This window comes from Tamandua tetradactyla, chromosome 16 (assembly GCF_023851605.1).
Source record: "Tamandua tetradactyla isolate mTamTet1 chromosome 16, mTamTet1.pri, whole genome shotgun sequence".
In the NCBI taxonomy this organism is placed as follows: domain Eukaryota; kingdom Metazoa; phylum Chordata; class Mammalia; order Pilosa; family Myrmecophagidae; genus Tamandua; species Tamandua tetradactyla.
The window spans coordinates 63,392,024-63,408,892 of NC_135342.1; the positions used below are offsets into that span (position 1 = coordinate 63,392,024).

Consider the following 16,869-nt stretch of genomic DNA (forward strand, 5'->3'; position numbering starts at 1 on the left):
TATGGTGAGTGAAGATATCTCAATTAAAAAAAAAAGATTACATAGATAGAGCAGCCAGGATGGGTTACTATGCAGTCACTTAAAAAAGGAGGAAGAAGCTCCTTATATGCTAATATATAATGATCAACATATACTGATAGGTGAAAAGAGCAATCTTAAAAGGGTTCATAATAGTGTGTAGAATATACTATCACATACGTGTGTGGGAGCAACACACATACACAGACACACACATATGCACATGTGTTTGTTTGCATATACACAGGACATCTTTGAAAAGATATAAGAAAAAATAACACTCGTTGCCTCTGAGAAGGGGAATTAGATGGCTGAGGGTCAGACATAAGAAAATTTTCACTAAACCCTGTTGTACATGTATTACCTTTTCAAAAATACAATTTAAATTTATTAGAATAAAAGAAGAAGAGCAAGATACTCAAAGTTTCTGACCCCAGACAACTGAGTGTTAAGTACTCACCAAGGCAGATTCTCCCAGAATCTGTAGGATCAGCATTTATGTAAACAACATTAGAAGTGTCACAAACATGTTAGCTTAAAACATGGCACCGATGGCTTTAAGTATATATTCTGTCACAAACTAGACAGGAATAGGGCAAGTACAGATAGGAATAGGGCAAGTACAGATAGAAATAGGGCCTTATGTAAACTGTCTAATGGAAAATAAATGTTTAGCATGAAACATAACATGCTCAAGGTGTTGACAATTTCAAGGTGAACAGATAATATTCCTGACAAAAAAATTTTTCCCTGTTAGCCCACAAAAAAGAATGAGACGGGGCAGGCAATGGTGGTGCAGTGGCAGAGTTCTCGCCCGCCGTGCTGGAGACCCGGGTTCAATTCCCAGTGTCTGCCCATGCAAAAAAATAAAAGGAATGAGATGGATTTAAATTGTGGGAGTAAAAATACATCAAATTTACCTGCGTCGTGGGGTCTTTGGACATATGTTTTTTCAAAATTTTTGAAGCCTTTTCAAATTCTTTGTTTTTGATACAAATAATGACAGCCTACAAAAGGGGGAAAAAAACATTTTACTGTTGTAATGGCATGTGTATCAGGATATCAGATATCAAAGTAACATCTACTAAAAGGTAAAACTGAATTTTACAGTCCAAGAACTTTTTACATTATACCAAATTCCTGTGCTTAAAAATGAACAATTTTTGTTCAAGCATTGTGAACAACTATAACCTCCATGCAGAAGTAAACTTTAATCCATAGGGTAGTAGCTTTTCAACAGCACACTGGATTTTTTTTGAATGGCTGATAACTGCAAAATCTTATCTCCTGGATTACAGACCATTTACCCAATTTGAATAGGCTCCTAAGGAAAGGCAAAATGGACCAGAATTATTCCAGGTCACTGTAAATTCATGACTTGTTCTGTCTTTTTAGACACAAAAGTTTTGATAAAAAATTTCTTGAAGAATCCTGTGGGGGAAAAAAAAGTGATTTGCTGACCAAAGAGTTCTGCTACTTCCATTCTGAGATCTAAGGCCAATTCTATTAGAGATCCAACACAGCCTCTCACTACTGTAAACCCAGTTGGCAATTTAGTTAAAACATACAGGAATTACTGACACTAACAAACCCAGCAGCAAATACAGGACAAAGTTCCAAGTAGCATGAGATGGTCTTATCAATCAGAAAAAAAGAAAGTCCTTCTGTAAAGAAACTTGGAGAGAATGTAAGTAGAAAAACACAAAGGTTTTACTTTTTACAAATTTATAAAATTCATAAATTTTTCTAAATTATAAGGGTCATATTATAATTTATTTTTAAATTTATAAATTTATTTATAAATAATTTATTTTTACTAGCAGTAAAATTAACTTTCTGGGGTACAGTCCTGCATTTTAACATATGTATACACTTCTATAACCACTACAGACACAGAACAGTTCAATCATTCCAAAACCTCCCTAATGCTACGCTCTTAATCACATTCTCCCCATTCCTAATTGCTGGAATCACTCATCTTTTCTCCAACACTGTTTTGTCTTTTCAAGAATATCATATAAATGGAATGACAGTATGTAGCTTTTACTTTTTAAAGGATGTAGCCTTTAAAAAGTCTGTTTTCACTCAGCATGTCTTTGACTTCCACTCACATTTTTGAAGTAGCAATAGTTCATTCTTTTTTTAATGCTGAATAGTTTTCCACTGTATCTACAAGTTTGTTTATCTGTTCACCCACTGAAGGATGTCTGAGTGATTTCCAATTTTGGGTGATTATGAATAGAGCTGCTAAAACATTCATGTAGAGGTTTTGGTGTAAACATAACTTTTAATTTCTCTAAAGTAATAACACCCAGGTGTGGGGATGCTGGGCTATATGGAAAGCGTTTGTTTAACTTTATAAGAAACACCCCAACTGATTTCCAGAGTGGCCATACCATTTTGCATTCCCTTCAGCAATCTATGAATTCCAGTTGTTCTAAATCTACACAAGCACTTAGATTGTTAGTATTTTTTTAAGATTTAACACCATTCTAATAAGTGTGTAGTGGTACTCACTGTGGCTTTAATTTATATTTCTCTAAAAGGTAAATGATATTGAGCATGTTTTCATGCATTTCTTATTCATCTCTGGTCCTCTGACATTTTTTAATAGTGTTTTATAGGGTTGTTTTGGGTTTTTAATAGCGTTGTATAGGGTTGTTTGTTTTTGAATTCTTTATATATTTTGGATAGAAGCCTTTGTCAGATATGATTTGCAAATGTTTCTTCCCAGTCTGTATCATGTCTTTTCATTCTCCTAACAGTTTTTATCAGAGGGGGAAAAAAAAAACTTTATGAATCATGCTTTTGGTGTCATGTCTAAGAACTTCTTGCCTAACTCCAGGTCATAAAGATTTTTTTTTCTAAGCTTTACAGTGTTTTAGATAGGGTTCACCTTTTTGCACTTGAATGTCCAATTGTTTCAATACCATTTGTTGGAAATATTGTATCCTTTTTCAATTGACTGCTCTTCCCCATTAAATTGTCTTTTCATCTTTGTCAAAAATCAATTAGCTTTATCTGTTTGGATCTATTTCCGTAGTCTCTTCTGTTCCACTAATCTATGTGTTTATGCCTTTGTCAATACCACACTGTCAAGACTACTGCTTTACAGGTCTTAGAATTGGGTACTGTGAATCTTCCAACTTTGTTCTTTTGCAAAATTGTTTTGGTTGACTTCATCTGCCTTTCTTTATAAATTTTAGTCAGCTGGTTTATATCTACAGAAAATTCTGCTGAGATTTTTATTGGAACTGTATTAAATTTGTAGAAGAACATCTTAACTATATTGTCTTAAATCCATGGATATGGTATGTCTATTTATTAGGTCTTAATTTCTTTTATCAGCATTTTGTTTTTTCACACACAGATCCAGCACATTTGCTAGATTAATACCTAAGTATTTCTTTTTCTTTTCTTTTTAGAACTACTGTAAATGGCAGTGTTTTATTTTGAATTGCTCATTGCTAGTGTATGGAAATATGATTGAATTTTTTGGTGTTAATCTTGTATCCTGCAACCATGCTAAATTAATTTAATACGGATTTTTTTGCACATTGCATGGAATATTTTATGCAGATGCATGCCATTGTGAATAGGGACAATTTTATTTCTTCCTTTCCAATCTGTATGATTTTCTTTTTCTTGTCTTATTGTACTACGTAGGCCTTCCAGTATGAGGTTGAATAGAGGTGGTAAAAATGGATATCCTTGCTTTATTTCCCATCTTAGGTACAAAACATCCTTTCTCCATTATATATGATGTTAGTTGTAGGTGTTTTTGTAGACGTCTATCAGGCTGAGAAAGTTCCGTTCTGTTGCTACTCTGCTGAGTGTTTTTATCATGAACTATTGCTGAATTCTGTCAAATGCAAAAAAGCATACAGTTATTATGTATCAACTGATTATGTATCAGTTGATACATAATAAAAGTGATCATATGGTTTTTCTTCTTCAGACTAACAGGGTAGATTAGACTGATTTTCATATATTGAACTAGTCTTACATTCCTAGACTCTAGTTCCCCCACTCTTATCATGCACTTCAACAACTGTTATCTGCATCTAGGGCTCAGTGGCAGGAGGAGAGAGTGAAAAAACCAAAAGGGATTGGCCACAAGTTCTGGAAAGATAACTCGGCTCCTCTAGTAAGATAAAGAGTTCTCTTTCTTCAGTTTTAGGACTCATCCAGCTGCCACTGTCATCACTGGGCCACCACTACTTCCAGGGTAGTACTGCCTGGGGACTGAGGCAGAAGACAAAGGTAAAAAAAGAAAAGAAAAAACCTGGGAATTTCTCCCACCCTGACTCTTTGGAGATCCTTTTCCTGCTCCTCAGACCAAAGAGGGCTTCTATTAGAACTCTTTCTGTTCATACCCAGATTGGACTTCCAAGTTTCACGCTGCTTTTGAGTCCAGGCCTGGCAATATCAGAGGCGAAAAGATGGTAAATTCATCACTGGTTTGGTGAAACTTCAAATTCCAGTCTCCTTTCCCATCTGCCTACTACCATTTACATTTCCGAATCCTCAGATAGCTGCTCCACACATTCTGTCCAGGATTTATAGCTGCATTTTAGTGGGAAAGCTCCAGAAGTGTATGCTTACTCCATTTTCCCCAGAAATGGGAAATTTAATTTGTGAAACCAGAAAGGAAACCTGAGTGCTTTCAAAAACCTCAAAAGCCTGCCTCCAAAGCTTGTGCTATAAGCTTAACTTTTAAAACTATATATTTCCTGTGAATTTTTGTTTTTAGAGATGAACCACTTGCTTTTTCACTTGGTTGTTTTTAAAAATAAGTATAATTTCTTCTCTTATGTTCTTTTAAGGTTTCTGGTGTTTAAGCAACATCAATGGTCTTCATTTAACTCATACAAAAAGAGAATTCCAAGCACAGATTTTCAATAGAGGTGAGATGGATTATGTTGGAGAGAAATTCCAGAAAGAATACATTAACAAAGGAAGCGAAATCTGTAACTCACAAAACGGAAAAAAGCACAACTGAAAAGAACCAGACTGTTCTGGGAAGTAGGAATGCTCAAAAAGTCTTGACAGAGCTTTTTGTTTCAAGAATTAAAGTTCTAAGAGAATGTGTCTGATAAACCAGCCCCACAGACAGTGGCAGAGTCCCTTGATGTACAGGTCTACAAAGACCTCAAAGTGGGCTAAGGCCACCAGAGAATATCAAGATGCTGTTACCAAACGTGCAGGGGAGAATGCTACACAGCAAAAAACGAGTACATGCTTCCCTAAGAGCATGGCATACATATTATTCTTCCCCGTTCTACAAAGAAATCTGAGTAATCTCTCTCTTAGTTAGGAAGAAAAGGCCAATGTAGTCTCAACATAACTGTCAGCTTAGAGCAGTAATTTTCAGTCTCAGGATTCCTTTTTACTCTTTAATATTAATAAGGATCCCAAAATGTCTTTGTATATGTGGATTATACCTGTTGATATTCACTGTATTCAAAATATAAAACTGAGAAATTTTAAAACATTTATTAATTCATTAAAAATAACACATCACATTAAATAACATTTTATGAAAAATAACTTCACATAATAATAAATATAAGCTGGATTCCCATATCTGCTTCCACATTCTTTCTGCTATGATATTGTTTTGGTCAAAGTATATTAAAAAATCCAACCTCACATAGATATGAAGGTAGAAAAATGAAGGGTATTTTTAACAGCTTTTTAAAAAAAATGTGGGTATTGTTCTTTGATTCTACACTAAACTTTAGGTGAACTTTTCATACTCCATTACATTAAAATCCATTAGTCTGTCTTACACTTTAAACGGATCTGTCACCTATGTATGTTTTCATAACTTCATGCACTGATCATCTGGAAAATACTGGTCACTCTTGACATTCATTAAAAATATTTTTAAAATCACATTTGTTAATATCACTACCAACTTCATCAAGAAAACTTAAGTATTAAGAAGCTATCAAGCTCTTGAATATAAGTTTTCTAAAATTCTGATTTCCATTTGAAAGCTTAAGTTTTATCAATGGCAACAAACACTATCAATTGTTTTCCTTGATGTTCACTTTGCTCATTTTGAAAAGTCTACCAAATTACCCATGTCTGAATAACCAGATTGTCAGTTTTTTTCAAGTAAAAATGGTGTTCCATTTAAAAAGTGGATAGGTCATGGCTTGCAACTCAGAACACACAAGTGCTTTTCCTCAAGACAACCGTTATATTTTGGTATGCAGCAAAAGTGCTTTATGCATATTTCCTATTTCATCACACAAAATACTAAAGATGTTTGTCTAGATTTAATAAAATTAATAACTTTTACTGCTTCATCAAAGACATTCTTAATTGCAAATGACAGTTTTTAAAAAACTGTGTTAAGTATATGGCAATGAAGAACATAATGACTACTAGTACAATCTGCTACTGGCCTCGACTGGGCTAAGGTGCCAGCAATTTTACCCAACACTGCTCTTGTACTCTCAGTGCAAGTATCAGTTAAATGACATTTTGGTATTGTTATGAAAATAGTTTTGACCTCATGGACACCCCTCCCCTCCAAAAGGGTCTGGGAGACCTCCAGAGATCCCCAGATCATACATTGAAAACTTCCAGCTTAACAAATAATTTATTTGATATAGGTTTTAAAATGTAATATATTTTTAAATAAATTGTTGTGACACGTCACAAAGCTTAAATGCATTAAAAAGCCTCACTGAGCTTGGACATATGTTATTTTCTCTAAAGATGACTATTAACAGAATTTATGAATCTAAATGAGAAATTAAAAAAATAATAAATTGGAGAGACAAATGATGAAATATCATTTAATTAATAGGAGATCAAGGTAATTGTGGTAGCCAGTCTCTGAGATGGCCCCCAGTGATCTCCACCTCCTACATGGTCCTCTTCCACTCTACCAGGGTTGGTCTGATCTCTGCGACCAATAGCATATGGCAGAAGGGATGATATGTCACTTCTAAGATTAGGTTATAAAAGATTGGGGCATCTGTCTTGGGCTTTTGTTCATGCTCTTTCTTGGATCACCTGCTCTCAGGAAAACAAACTGCCATCCTGTGAGCAGTCCTATGGAGAGGCAAGGAACTGAAGTCTCTGGCCAGCAGCCTGGAAGGGATGGAGTCCTACTTACAATCATGTGAGTGGGCACAGAAGCAGATTCTTCAGCCCCAGTTGAATCTTGAGATGACTGTGGCCCTAGCTGAAAAGCTTGACTATAACCTCATAAGAAACCTTGAGCCAGAACCACTCAACTAAACCACTACCAGATTTCTGACCCCTGGAAACTAAGAGATAACATTTACAGTTTTAAGGTGCTGTTTTGAGGTAATTTGTTACACAGCAATCGATAACTTATATGGTCGGTATAACAAAGAGATCTGGTACCTGGTGGGGAATGAAAAGCAGAAAGGAGTCAATATAAGAAAATGGTTGATTTTTTAAGGGAATTTATATTTTGTTAATAGATATTCCTAATTAACCTCCCCAGGAAGAGATATATAAGCTTAAGTAGTAAATAAAATAAAAATAAATATGCAGGTCAAAGATGAAAGCCTGCAGTCATCTTTCCAGACAGGAAGCCAAATGGCAAATGACCCTCATGTACTGAAGAGCCGCATCCCTGAGGTAGCTACTTAACATGGGTTACAGAATGAATTACTCTAAACTGGTACCATTTCTTCCTAGTCTAAAGATCTTTAGTTGCTCTTGAACTAGGCATGGATTTCTCTCCCTTGCTAATATAATGAGTTTTCTGGTGTTTTTCCCCAACAAAACCTCATTTAACCATATTAAAAATCTATTCTTGGAATTATTCTTCCTTAGAACTGGATGAGGTTTAGAAAAGGAGCTATAAGCCAAATTACCTAAACATTCTTTGCAAGACCAAAAGTAGTTCCTACTCAAGGTCCTTAACTGAATAAATAAAATATCTTTATCTAACATACATCAGTCATTGTTAGAAGGATTACAGGTACTTTGTACATGGCCAAGGGATAGAGAATCTTGTCCAGGCCTTGACTATAACATTAAGTTTTGGCTTTGGCCACTCATTATGAAGAAAGCTCCAAGTGACCTTGCTCCAAGGGAGGATGTGATTCTTCTCTGGCCTGGCCCACAGATCCATCCTGGATCACAGTACATGGGGCTTAACATATAGTTCCTCTACCTAGGAACAGCCCCCAAGAGACTAGAATTCCTTCAATCACAGACATTAAAAAACAGGCACATCAGTTTATGATAAGGCCTCACTGCTGATAATCTTCACCAACTCGTGTGAACAGGCAAGACTAGATCCCTCACAAATGATCTTCAAAACCAGGATATCAAGTAGTCTGGATTGCTAACAATATGGTGAACCAGAGGCACAGCCTATACGCAAATCCTTCCTTCTACTTTTTCTCTCATGATCAGGCTTTGTAGGTAGGGTGTAGGATAGGTAGATGCAAAACCAAAGAAGACACACTAGTCACATAAAAATGGTTGCTGTATATGAGGGGGTTAGGGAAGCCCTTCCTTTAATAAGAAGCTGTCTCCTCCCATTCTTGAACCTGATGCTTTCTTTTGGCCCTTCTTTATTGCAGCAGTTAGATCTTAGTCACTCCCCTCAGAAATTTCACCCAGGTGTCAGCAACCAGCCCCTGCTGGCACCCATTCTTACCTACAAAGCTATTATCTGCCACTACTCAGATAATCAAGTCGTTTTTCTCCTCCAAAGGCTAAACTTCAGTACTCACAGTCCTTCCCTCTTAATTTCTGTCACAGGCATCTCCCAACAATATCCTTGTTCATTAAGGGACAGTATGAGTCTAAGGTTGAAAAATTCACCCTGGACTAAGAAAATCTCGATACATAAGCAGAATATTTAATAGGTAAAGTACAGACACACAATTTTAACAAAGTACTGAGATCTAAGATCTTCCTTGCTATGCCAGGTTTATTCCCTACTTCTACTTCTAGGACCCCATCATTTGGGGGGATACTTTTCTTACCATTACCAGTGTCCAAGGAAATGCTGAGCTGTTTTTCTTCAGTTCCTACCTCCCACATCTGCTTCCCTACTCCCAGTAGGGTTATCAGAGAAAAAAAAAATTTTTTTCTGGCTGGTTCCCATGACTACAACTACGTTTTAGATAAAAAGAAGTTCTACTACTTGCAGCTACCTGAGCCATGACACAACGATAGTCCCAAATTCCTAGACACTCCAACTCCACTAATTCCCCACCCCCCCCTTGGTTTCAAGAATACTGCATATCCCAGCCTTTTACCATTACTGTATTTTTCTAGCTGGCTGATTATTTCAGCACATCTGATTCTGTGAGCTCAAAGGGAATATTCCCTAAGCCTCTCTTTTTGTAGACAACTGCATGAAACAACGTTGGTATACTATAAACAAGGGTGACCAAACCCTAGGCCAGTTACTTTTAGCTCCTGAGTGGTACAAAAACATCCAAAATTTAAGCCTTTGATGCCAACCCACTTCCTGTGTATTGTGGCCCCTTCTGATATGGCCACATGGAAAACCACCAAAATCACAAAAGCTGAGCCCCTGTCATTAACGGTACTTGCCAAAAACATGGGAAGGAAAGGAATGCCTAAAAAGCACACGTATATGTGTGTGCACACATGCTGGTCTGCTTTCTGCCTCCTGCTTTTCCTCCACCCAACACAGAAAAGATTAAGCATCTGTATCCTAAAAGACCTCCAATTTTTGTTAAATGAAAAAAAATATTAAAAATACAGCCTTACAGCCTCCTTGACCAGTTTTCTACTGGATTCGATCACTGCCTCTGTCAGTGTAAATTCCGTTTTAATCATCTCCAGCACATTGATAGCTGATTCCAGTGGCGTGAGCTCAGCCTCCATATCAAAGGAACAGTCTAGGACAAAGAGCACAGTTTTTTCACTTGAAGCTATTTTCTAAAAGCAGGAAAGTTACATCCAATATATATGCACACCTAAAAGAAACATGCAAATATAAAATTTGCATTTAATTGGCTGACATACTGGCTACTGGCTTACATACAAGAACTTCAACTGCTGCGAGAATGGGGAGAAGACAAGGATCCAAATCAGTGAATTTAAAGTGACCACCTTTTAATGCTTTCCAATACAGGTTTAAAAAATATATTTTTTAATACATGCTTTTGCCTATCAAATACACACGTCCTCAGGTACAAGTGGCCAGAAACTGATGAGTCTTTGTTAAACAGCTGTTAAGTTAAATTTAGAAATAAAATGTGCTCATGCATTGGAAAAGCCTTCAATGAAGGAAAAAAGGGTCCATCTTAATATATTTCACTTTAGAAAGCAACACAGTTGAGAGCAAGAAACAGGTGGGAGAAAGAAAAAAAAAAGAGAGAGGGAGGGAGAGAAAAAAAAGCAGCCAGAAGAATCTTAACTGGAGAAACAGAACAGACCATGTAAAGAATGAAAAGAACCACTGTGATCGAATCACAGTAGCACACCTTAACGCAGTATCCATCAGGTCCAGATCTAAGTTTGAAAACAACATAACCCTACGTAAGTAAGCCCAAAGAACAACACAAAAAAATAGCCATACCTAAATTTTCCCCTTCTTCAATGCGCGACAGACACTGCATAACACGTAGTAGCCGGGACACGGTATGCTCCTTTCCCAAGGGCCTAACAAGCAAAGCTGGGAAAGAAGACAACATTGGCTCGGTGACCCCCAGCCCCGACACCCGGTTCCCCCGGATCTCTTTCCCGGACGCCCCAACTCCCTTCCCGCGGCCGGGCCCTCACCCTGCATGATGTCCCGGATCTGTCTGAAGTCCCCGTACCGGCTACCCCGAAAGGCCCGCAGCGCCTCGTGGAAGTAGAACTTGAGCACCCAGCGATTGACTGCCTCCTCCAATCGCGACTCCCCCGCGCCACGCTCCGTGGCACCCCCCAGCCCGGGTTCTTGGCGTCCCCGCCGGGCCCGCCCGCCGCTACGGGATGTCCGCCGGCCCGCCGCCCGCCCGTTGCCGTCGCTGCTCCCGCCTCCTCCCGCCATCGCGTCCGACCGCCGCCGCGCGCCCTCCCCGCCCTCCCGGCCCGATAGCTTCTTCGGCTGTGACGCCGCGGGGTCACGTACGACGCCCGAGCCGGAAGCTGGGCCCACCGTCCCGGCTCCAGCCGCCATGATAACGACGGCGTTCGAGCCGCCCGCGGGCTTCTGGGAGGGAAAGGACCGTAGGGCCCCGGGCCTCCTCTCAGGCCCCGTAGTTCCCCGTGTGTTAGCCGCAATGTCTGCTGGGACTTCAGTCCCGCCGGGTCAGAAAAATCAATCACGGTCGGCAGTGAAGTGTCAACTTTTGCCCTGAAATTACAGGATAGTACACTTGATGCACGGTGTAAGTATTGAAACATAAATACGCGCGGCTTTTAAACACTTTTAAAATTGTGAAATGTAACATACATGGAGAAAAGCTAATTAAACAAATTTGCGTTTTAACAAATAATCATAAAACAAAGGCCAGTGTTACCCTAATCGAGGAGGCCAAGAAATAGGATATGACCAGCACCCCAGGAACTTCCAGGCATATAAGGCATGTTATTTTTTTAATTACAAAAACATATTTCGTTGTGGAACAATGAGAAAAAATAAGCAGAAAAATTAACATTTAAATCCCCCCATAGTCTCACGTGAAAAATAAGTTAATATTTAGGGTTATAGCGTCCAATATCTTTTATATGCCTATTGCATGGTATATATTTGTTTCTTTTTTAAAATGGGTTATATTATACAGATTTCTTTATAACCATTTTTCATTTAACATGTACTGAACATCTTTCCACATCATTCAATATTTTTCTACAGTATTATACAACATTTCAATATATGGTTGGACCAAAGTTTTCTTAATCTCTTGTAGGACATTTAGACTATTCTGAAATTTTGTAATTCTAAACAACCTCAATCTTAGGAGTATCCTTTAAACTATAGCACACAAATTCATGATTATTTCCTTGGGATAATTAAAGTGGAATTACTGAGTCAAGGGATGGGCAGTAGAACACACATCAGAAGATGCTACTCATCACCCTTCAGCAGCTCCCTTTTGCTTTTGCACAATATTCAGACTCCCTATCGTGCCTTTCAAACCCTGAAGAGGATTCCCACCTGTTTTCCAACCTCATTTTTTTGGTCACATGTGCTTGTGTGCACACATTTTATTGTTTCCTATTTATCTGCTCATCTTTCCTGTTTTAGCCTAAAATGAATCCTACTTGTTCTTCAAGCCTCATTTGAAAGACATTTCACCCTCTCCTAACTTCCTGGAATAGGTTAAATGCCCCTGCTGTTCCCTTGTGAACACCTCATACTTCACCTTTTCTGAAATGTTGTTTCTCCACAGTAAACTCCTTGGGTGTGGGCACCCTGTCTGCTTGTTCATCTCTACCGCCCAGAACTGAGCCCAGGAACTGACACATTTCTTGAGGTTGGACTGAACCGACTATGTATATGAGTAGGGCATTTGGTATACATTTGAGAACTGTATCAATTACAGGTCTACCACCACTACTACTAGGCATTCTTTTTTTTTTCTTTTCTTTTCTTTTTTCTTGTTGTTGTTTTTTTTTTTATTAATTAAAAAAAGAATTAACAAAACAATTAGAAATCATTCCAATCTACATGTACAATCAGTAATTCTTAATAACATCACATAGTTGCATATTCATCATTTCTTAGTACATTTGCATCAATTTAGAAAAAGAAATAAAAAAACAACAGAATAAGAATTAAAACAATAATAGAAAGAAAAAAAAACAAAAACAAAAACAAAAAACCTATACCTCACATGCAGCTTCATTCAGTGTTTTAACATAATTGCATTACAATTGGGTAGTATTGTGCTGTCCATTTCTGAGTTTTTATATCCAGTCCCGTTGTACAGCCTGTATCCCTTCAGCTCCAATTATCCCTTCTCTTTTTCTTTTTTTTAATTAACGGAAAAAAAGAAATTAACCCAACATTTAGAGATCATACCATTCTACATATGCAATCATTAATTCTTAACATCATCACATAGATGCATGATCATCATTTCTTAGTACATTTGCATTGGTTTAGAAGAACTAGCAACATAACCAAAAAAAGATATAGAATGTTAATATAGAGAAAAAAATAAAAGTAATAATAGTAAAATCAAAACAAAACAAAACAAAACAAAACAAAAACCTATAGCTCAGATGCAGCTTCATTCAGTGTTTTAACATGATTACTTTACAATTAGGTATTATTGTGCTGTCCATTTTTGAGTTTTTGTATCTAGTCCTGTTACACCGTTGGACTGAACTGACTATGTATATGAGTAGGGCATTTGGTATACATTTGAGAACTGTATCAATTACAGGTCTACCACCACTACTACTAGGCATTCTTGGTGCTCCCTCCCAGATCTTTTGTATTTGTGTCATGATTTCCTAAATACAAAGCAGTAGCAGCAAGGGACTATAGGATTTTATGTTTGCACAGGATACCTGTACTGAATTCTTATCTCCCTTTCTGTCCTTATAGATGGGTCTGGAGAGGGCTTCGATAAAACCATCGTCCCTCCTTCTCCAGACAGCCAATAGCAACACCTTGACTTACTCCTCTTATCCAATCCCCAGTTCTACATTCGCTTCTAGTCCCCAACTTGCTGGACATATTCCTAAACCATCCTTAACTTCTTTGCATTTCCGTGATGGGTTTACCACATTGACCGTGGAAAGTCCATTCCCGACTCTCTCTTGGATACATCATTGTCCATGTCATCTAAAGGCACGGGAAGTGAAATAAAGAGCATTTCCAGAGGACTGGATGGGCCTGGGGTAGGTAAAGGAACTGGACTAGTACATGGGACATGAGTCACCTAGAGATGTCTCTGATGCTCTTGAAATCACCACCCCAGTACCTGGACCCAAATAGAGAAATCCCAGGTCAGGCTTTAGGTAGAACGGGTGGGTGGGCATGCGTATTTCCTATTGGCCTAGCAACTGCTCTAGTTTCAAAGGCCGTTCTATCAGCCTCATTGGACAGGAACTATGCAGAGATCCAGTTTGTGGCAACTGTCAGATAACTCAGGAGGGCAGGTGGAGGCATCATTGAGGATGTGAAATCACAGGCTGAACCCCTGAATTAATTAGATGTGAACTTTAATTGATATACTATCCTAAACTCCTCATGTAGAGAACAATGCAGAATAGGGAAAGAGGGCTTTAAGCATCAGAGACTGTATTAGTTAGGGTTCTCTAGAGAAACAGAGAACCATGTTATACTACTTAAGTTGTAAGATATCAAGTTTAAGAATGAATATTACCCAAGGAGTTGTACCCTATCCTGAAGAGATTTAATGTGTTTCTGGTTATAGGCAGGACAGTTGAGTATTGTTAGGTGAGGGGAAAAAATGTGTCTTATTGTTTTCTATTAGAAATTAGGTCTGGTTTAAGGTGATGAGTACAGCTAGGAAATATTCGTAAATATAAAATTTATAAAGGCGTCTCATGTAACCGTGGGAACGTAGAGTCCAAAATCTGCAGGGCAGGCTGTGAAGCTGATGATACTGATGGAGGGTTTGGAAAAACTCCACAGGAGAGGCTTACCAGCTGAAGCAGGAGAGAGAATCTGTCTCTTCTGAATCTTCCTTAAAAGGCTTCCAGTGATTAGATTAATCATCACTCATTAAAGAAGACACTCCCCTTGGCTGATTACAAATGGAATCAGCTGTGAATGTAGCCAACATGATCATGACTTAATTCTATAAGATGTCCTTGTAGCAAAAGACAGGCCAGCACTTGCCCAACCAGACGAACGGATACCACCACTTGGCCAAGTTGACACATGAACCTGACCATGACAGTCCACCCCTTGTCAACTTGGCAGCTGTACTCATCACCTTAAACCATACCTAATTTCTAATAGAAAACAATAAGACACATTTTTTTTCCTCACCTAACAATACTCAACTGTCCTGCCTATAACCAGAAACACATTAAATCTCTCCAGGATAGGGTACAACTCCTTGGGTAATATTCATTCTTAAACTTGATATCTTACAACTTAAGTAGTATAACATGAACAAAACAGCATTACAGTCCTTGTTTCTGTAACCAATTACATGGTCATAGTTCATATTTATCACTACCTTCTTCCACTACCCATTCCATGTTCCCTTTACCCTACGGCACTTCAGCTGGCCGTAGTTCTTTACCTGGTGGGGTGACCCAAACCTTCATTCCTGAAGTTTCAGAGCCATTGGTAGTCCTGCCTAGATTGGATTGTTGCAGTTTTCCATTGATTTTAATCACAGGGCCTGGTAGTACTAAAAGATGCCCTAGGGCATATTCCAGGAAAACTCTTCTTTATCTCCTTTGTGTAGTTGCAGTCTTATTTCCCCCCTTATAGTCAGGGTCAATCACCCTAGACAATAATGCAATCCCTTCTTGGCTTGTTGATCTAGGGGCATGAGTAGCCCAAAGCGACCAGGTGGCAGTCTTAGATTCCAGTTCAATGGAGTTACTGTTGTTTCTCTTGGTGGAAGTACTCCCCCTTTTGGAACTAGAACCTGTAGACTAACAGAGCTCAGGGTCGCAGGGACAGGAAGCAAAAATTGTCCTAGTAGATCACTAGGGGTAATAGTGAGGTGGTGCCACTCCCATTTCCACCCCTTGGTTCCTAGACCCGTGGATCCTGGCTATAGGAGAAACAGCATCATACAGCAGATACTGATTCAGAGCATATACAGCTTCCTGGAGAACATTACCCCAGCCCTTCAAGGTATTGCCACCTAGTTGGCACTGTAATTGCCATTCCACCATTTTATCAATCCAGCTGCTTCTGGATGATGGGGAACATGGTAAGACCAGAGAATTCCATGAGCATGTGCCCATTCCCACATTTCATTTGCTGTGAAGTGTGTTCCCTGATCAGAAGCAATGCTGTGTGGAATACCATGATGATGGATAAGGCATTCTGTAAGCCCATGGATGATAGTTTTGACAGAAGCATTGCATGTAGGGAAAGCAAACCCATCCACGGTATGTGTCTATTCTAGTTAGAACAAATCACTGACCCCTTCAATGAAGGGAGTGGTCCAATGTAATCAACCTGCCACCATGTAGCCGGCTGGCCACCTTGGGGAATGGTGCCATATCAGGGGCTGAGTGTCGGTCTTTGCTGCTGGCAGATTGGGCACTCAGCAGTGGCTGTAGCCAGGTCACCCTTGGTGAGTGGAAGTCCATGTTGCTGAGCCCAGGCATAACCTCCATCCCTACCACCATGACCACTTTGTTCATGAGCCCATTGGGCAATGACAGGAGTTGCTGGGAAAAGAGGCTGACTGGTATCCACAGAATGGGTCATCTTATCCACTTGATTATTAAAACCTTCCCCTGCTGAAGTCACCCTCTGGTGCGCATTCACATGGGACACAAATATCTTCATGTTTTTAGCCCACTCAGAAAGGTCTATCCACATACCTCTTCCCCAACCTCTTTGTCACCTATTTTCCAATTATGTTCTTTCCAAGTCCCTGACCATCCAGCCAAACCATTAGCAACAATCCATGAGTCAGTATATAGACGCACCTCTGGCCAGTTCTCCTTCCAAGCAAAATGAAAAACCAGGTGCACTGTTCGAAATTCTGCCCACTGGGAGGATTTCCCCTCACCATTGTTCTTCAAGGACACCCCAGAAAGGGGTTGTAGTGCTGCAGCTGTCCACTTTCGGGTGGTACCTGCATATCGTGCTGAACCATCTGTAAACCAGGCCCAAGTTTTCTCTTCCTCAGTCAATTCACTGTACGGAGCTCCCCAAGTGGCCATAGCTCTGGTCTGGGAAAGAGAAGGTAATGTGGTCAG

The 16,869-nt window shown here is 39.0% G+C and overlaps 2 protein-coding genes and 1 long non-coding RNA gene across 5 annotated transcripts in view; 2 read left to right on the top strand and 1 right to left on the bottom strand.

Annotated features, from left to right (window-relative positions):
• NIP7 (nucleolar pre-rRNA processing protein NIP7) overlaps positions 1-5,710 on the top strand; it is a 27,501-nt gene extending 21,791 nt beyond the window's left edge. The window contains exon 5 of the mRNA XM_077132860.1: positions 4,845-5,710. Within this exon, the coding sequence (XP_076988975.1) occupies positions 4,845-4,859 (15 nt within the window). The 3' untranslated portion in view covers positions 4,860-5,710. The remainder of the gene's footprint in view (positions 1-4,844) is intronic.
• The window catches only part of TERF2 (telomeric repeat binding factor 2), a 22,596-nt gene extending 11,332 nt beyond the window's left edge, over positions 1-11,264 (bottom strand). For 2 of the 3 annotated variants that reach the window (XM_077132856.1, XM_077132855.1), the window contains exons 1-4: positions 10,786-11,264; positions 10,583-10,678; positions 9,769-9,899; positions 939-1,025 (exon numbers count right to left, since the gene is read on the bottom strand). In XM_077132856.1, the coding sequence (XP_076988971.1) occupies positions 939-1,025; positions 9,769-9,899; positions 10,583-10,678; positions 10,786-11,167 (696 nt within the window). In that variant the 5' untranslated portion in view covers positions 11,168-11,264. The remainder of the gene's footprint in view (positions 1-938; positions 1,026-9,768; positions 9,900-10,582; positions 10,679-10,785) is intronic. The other variant, XM_077132857.1, reaches the window with a different exon arrangement.
• The window catches only part of LOC143659668 (uncharacterized), a 40,751-nt gene continuing 34,972 nt past the window's right edge, over positions 11,091-16,869 (top strand). Inside the window, exon 1 of the long non-coding RNA XR_013163631.1 lies at positions 11,091-11,378. This is a non-coding gene — a long non-coding RNA (uncharacterized LOC143659668). The remainder of the gene's footprint in view (positions 11,379-16,869) is intronic.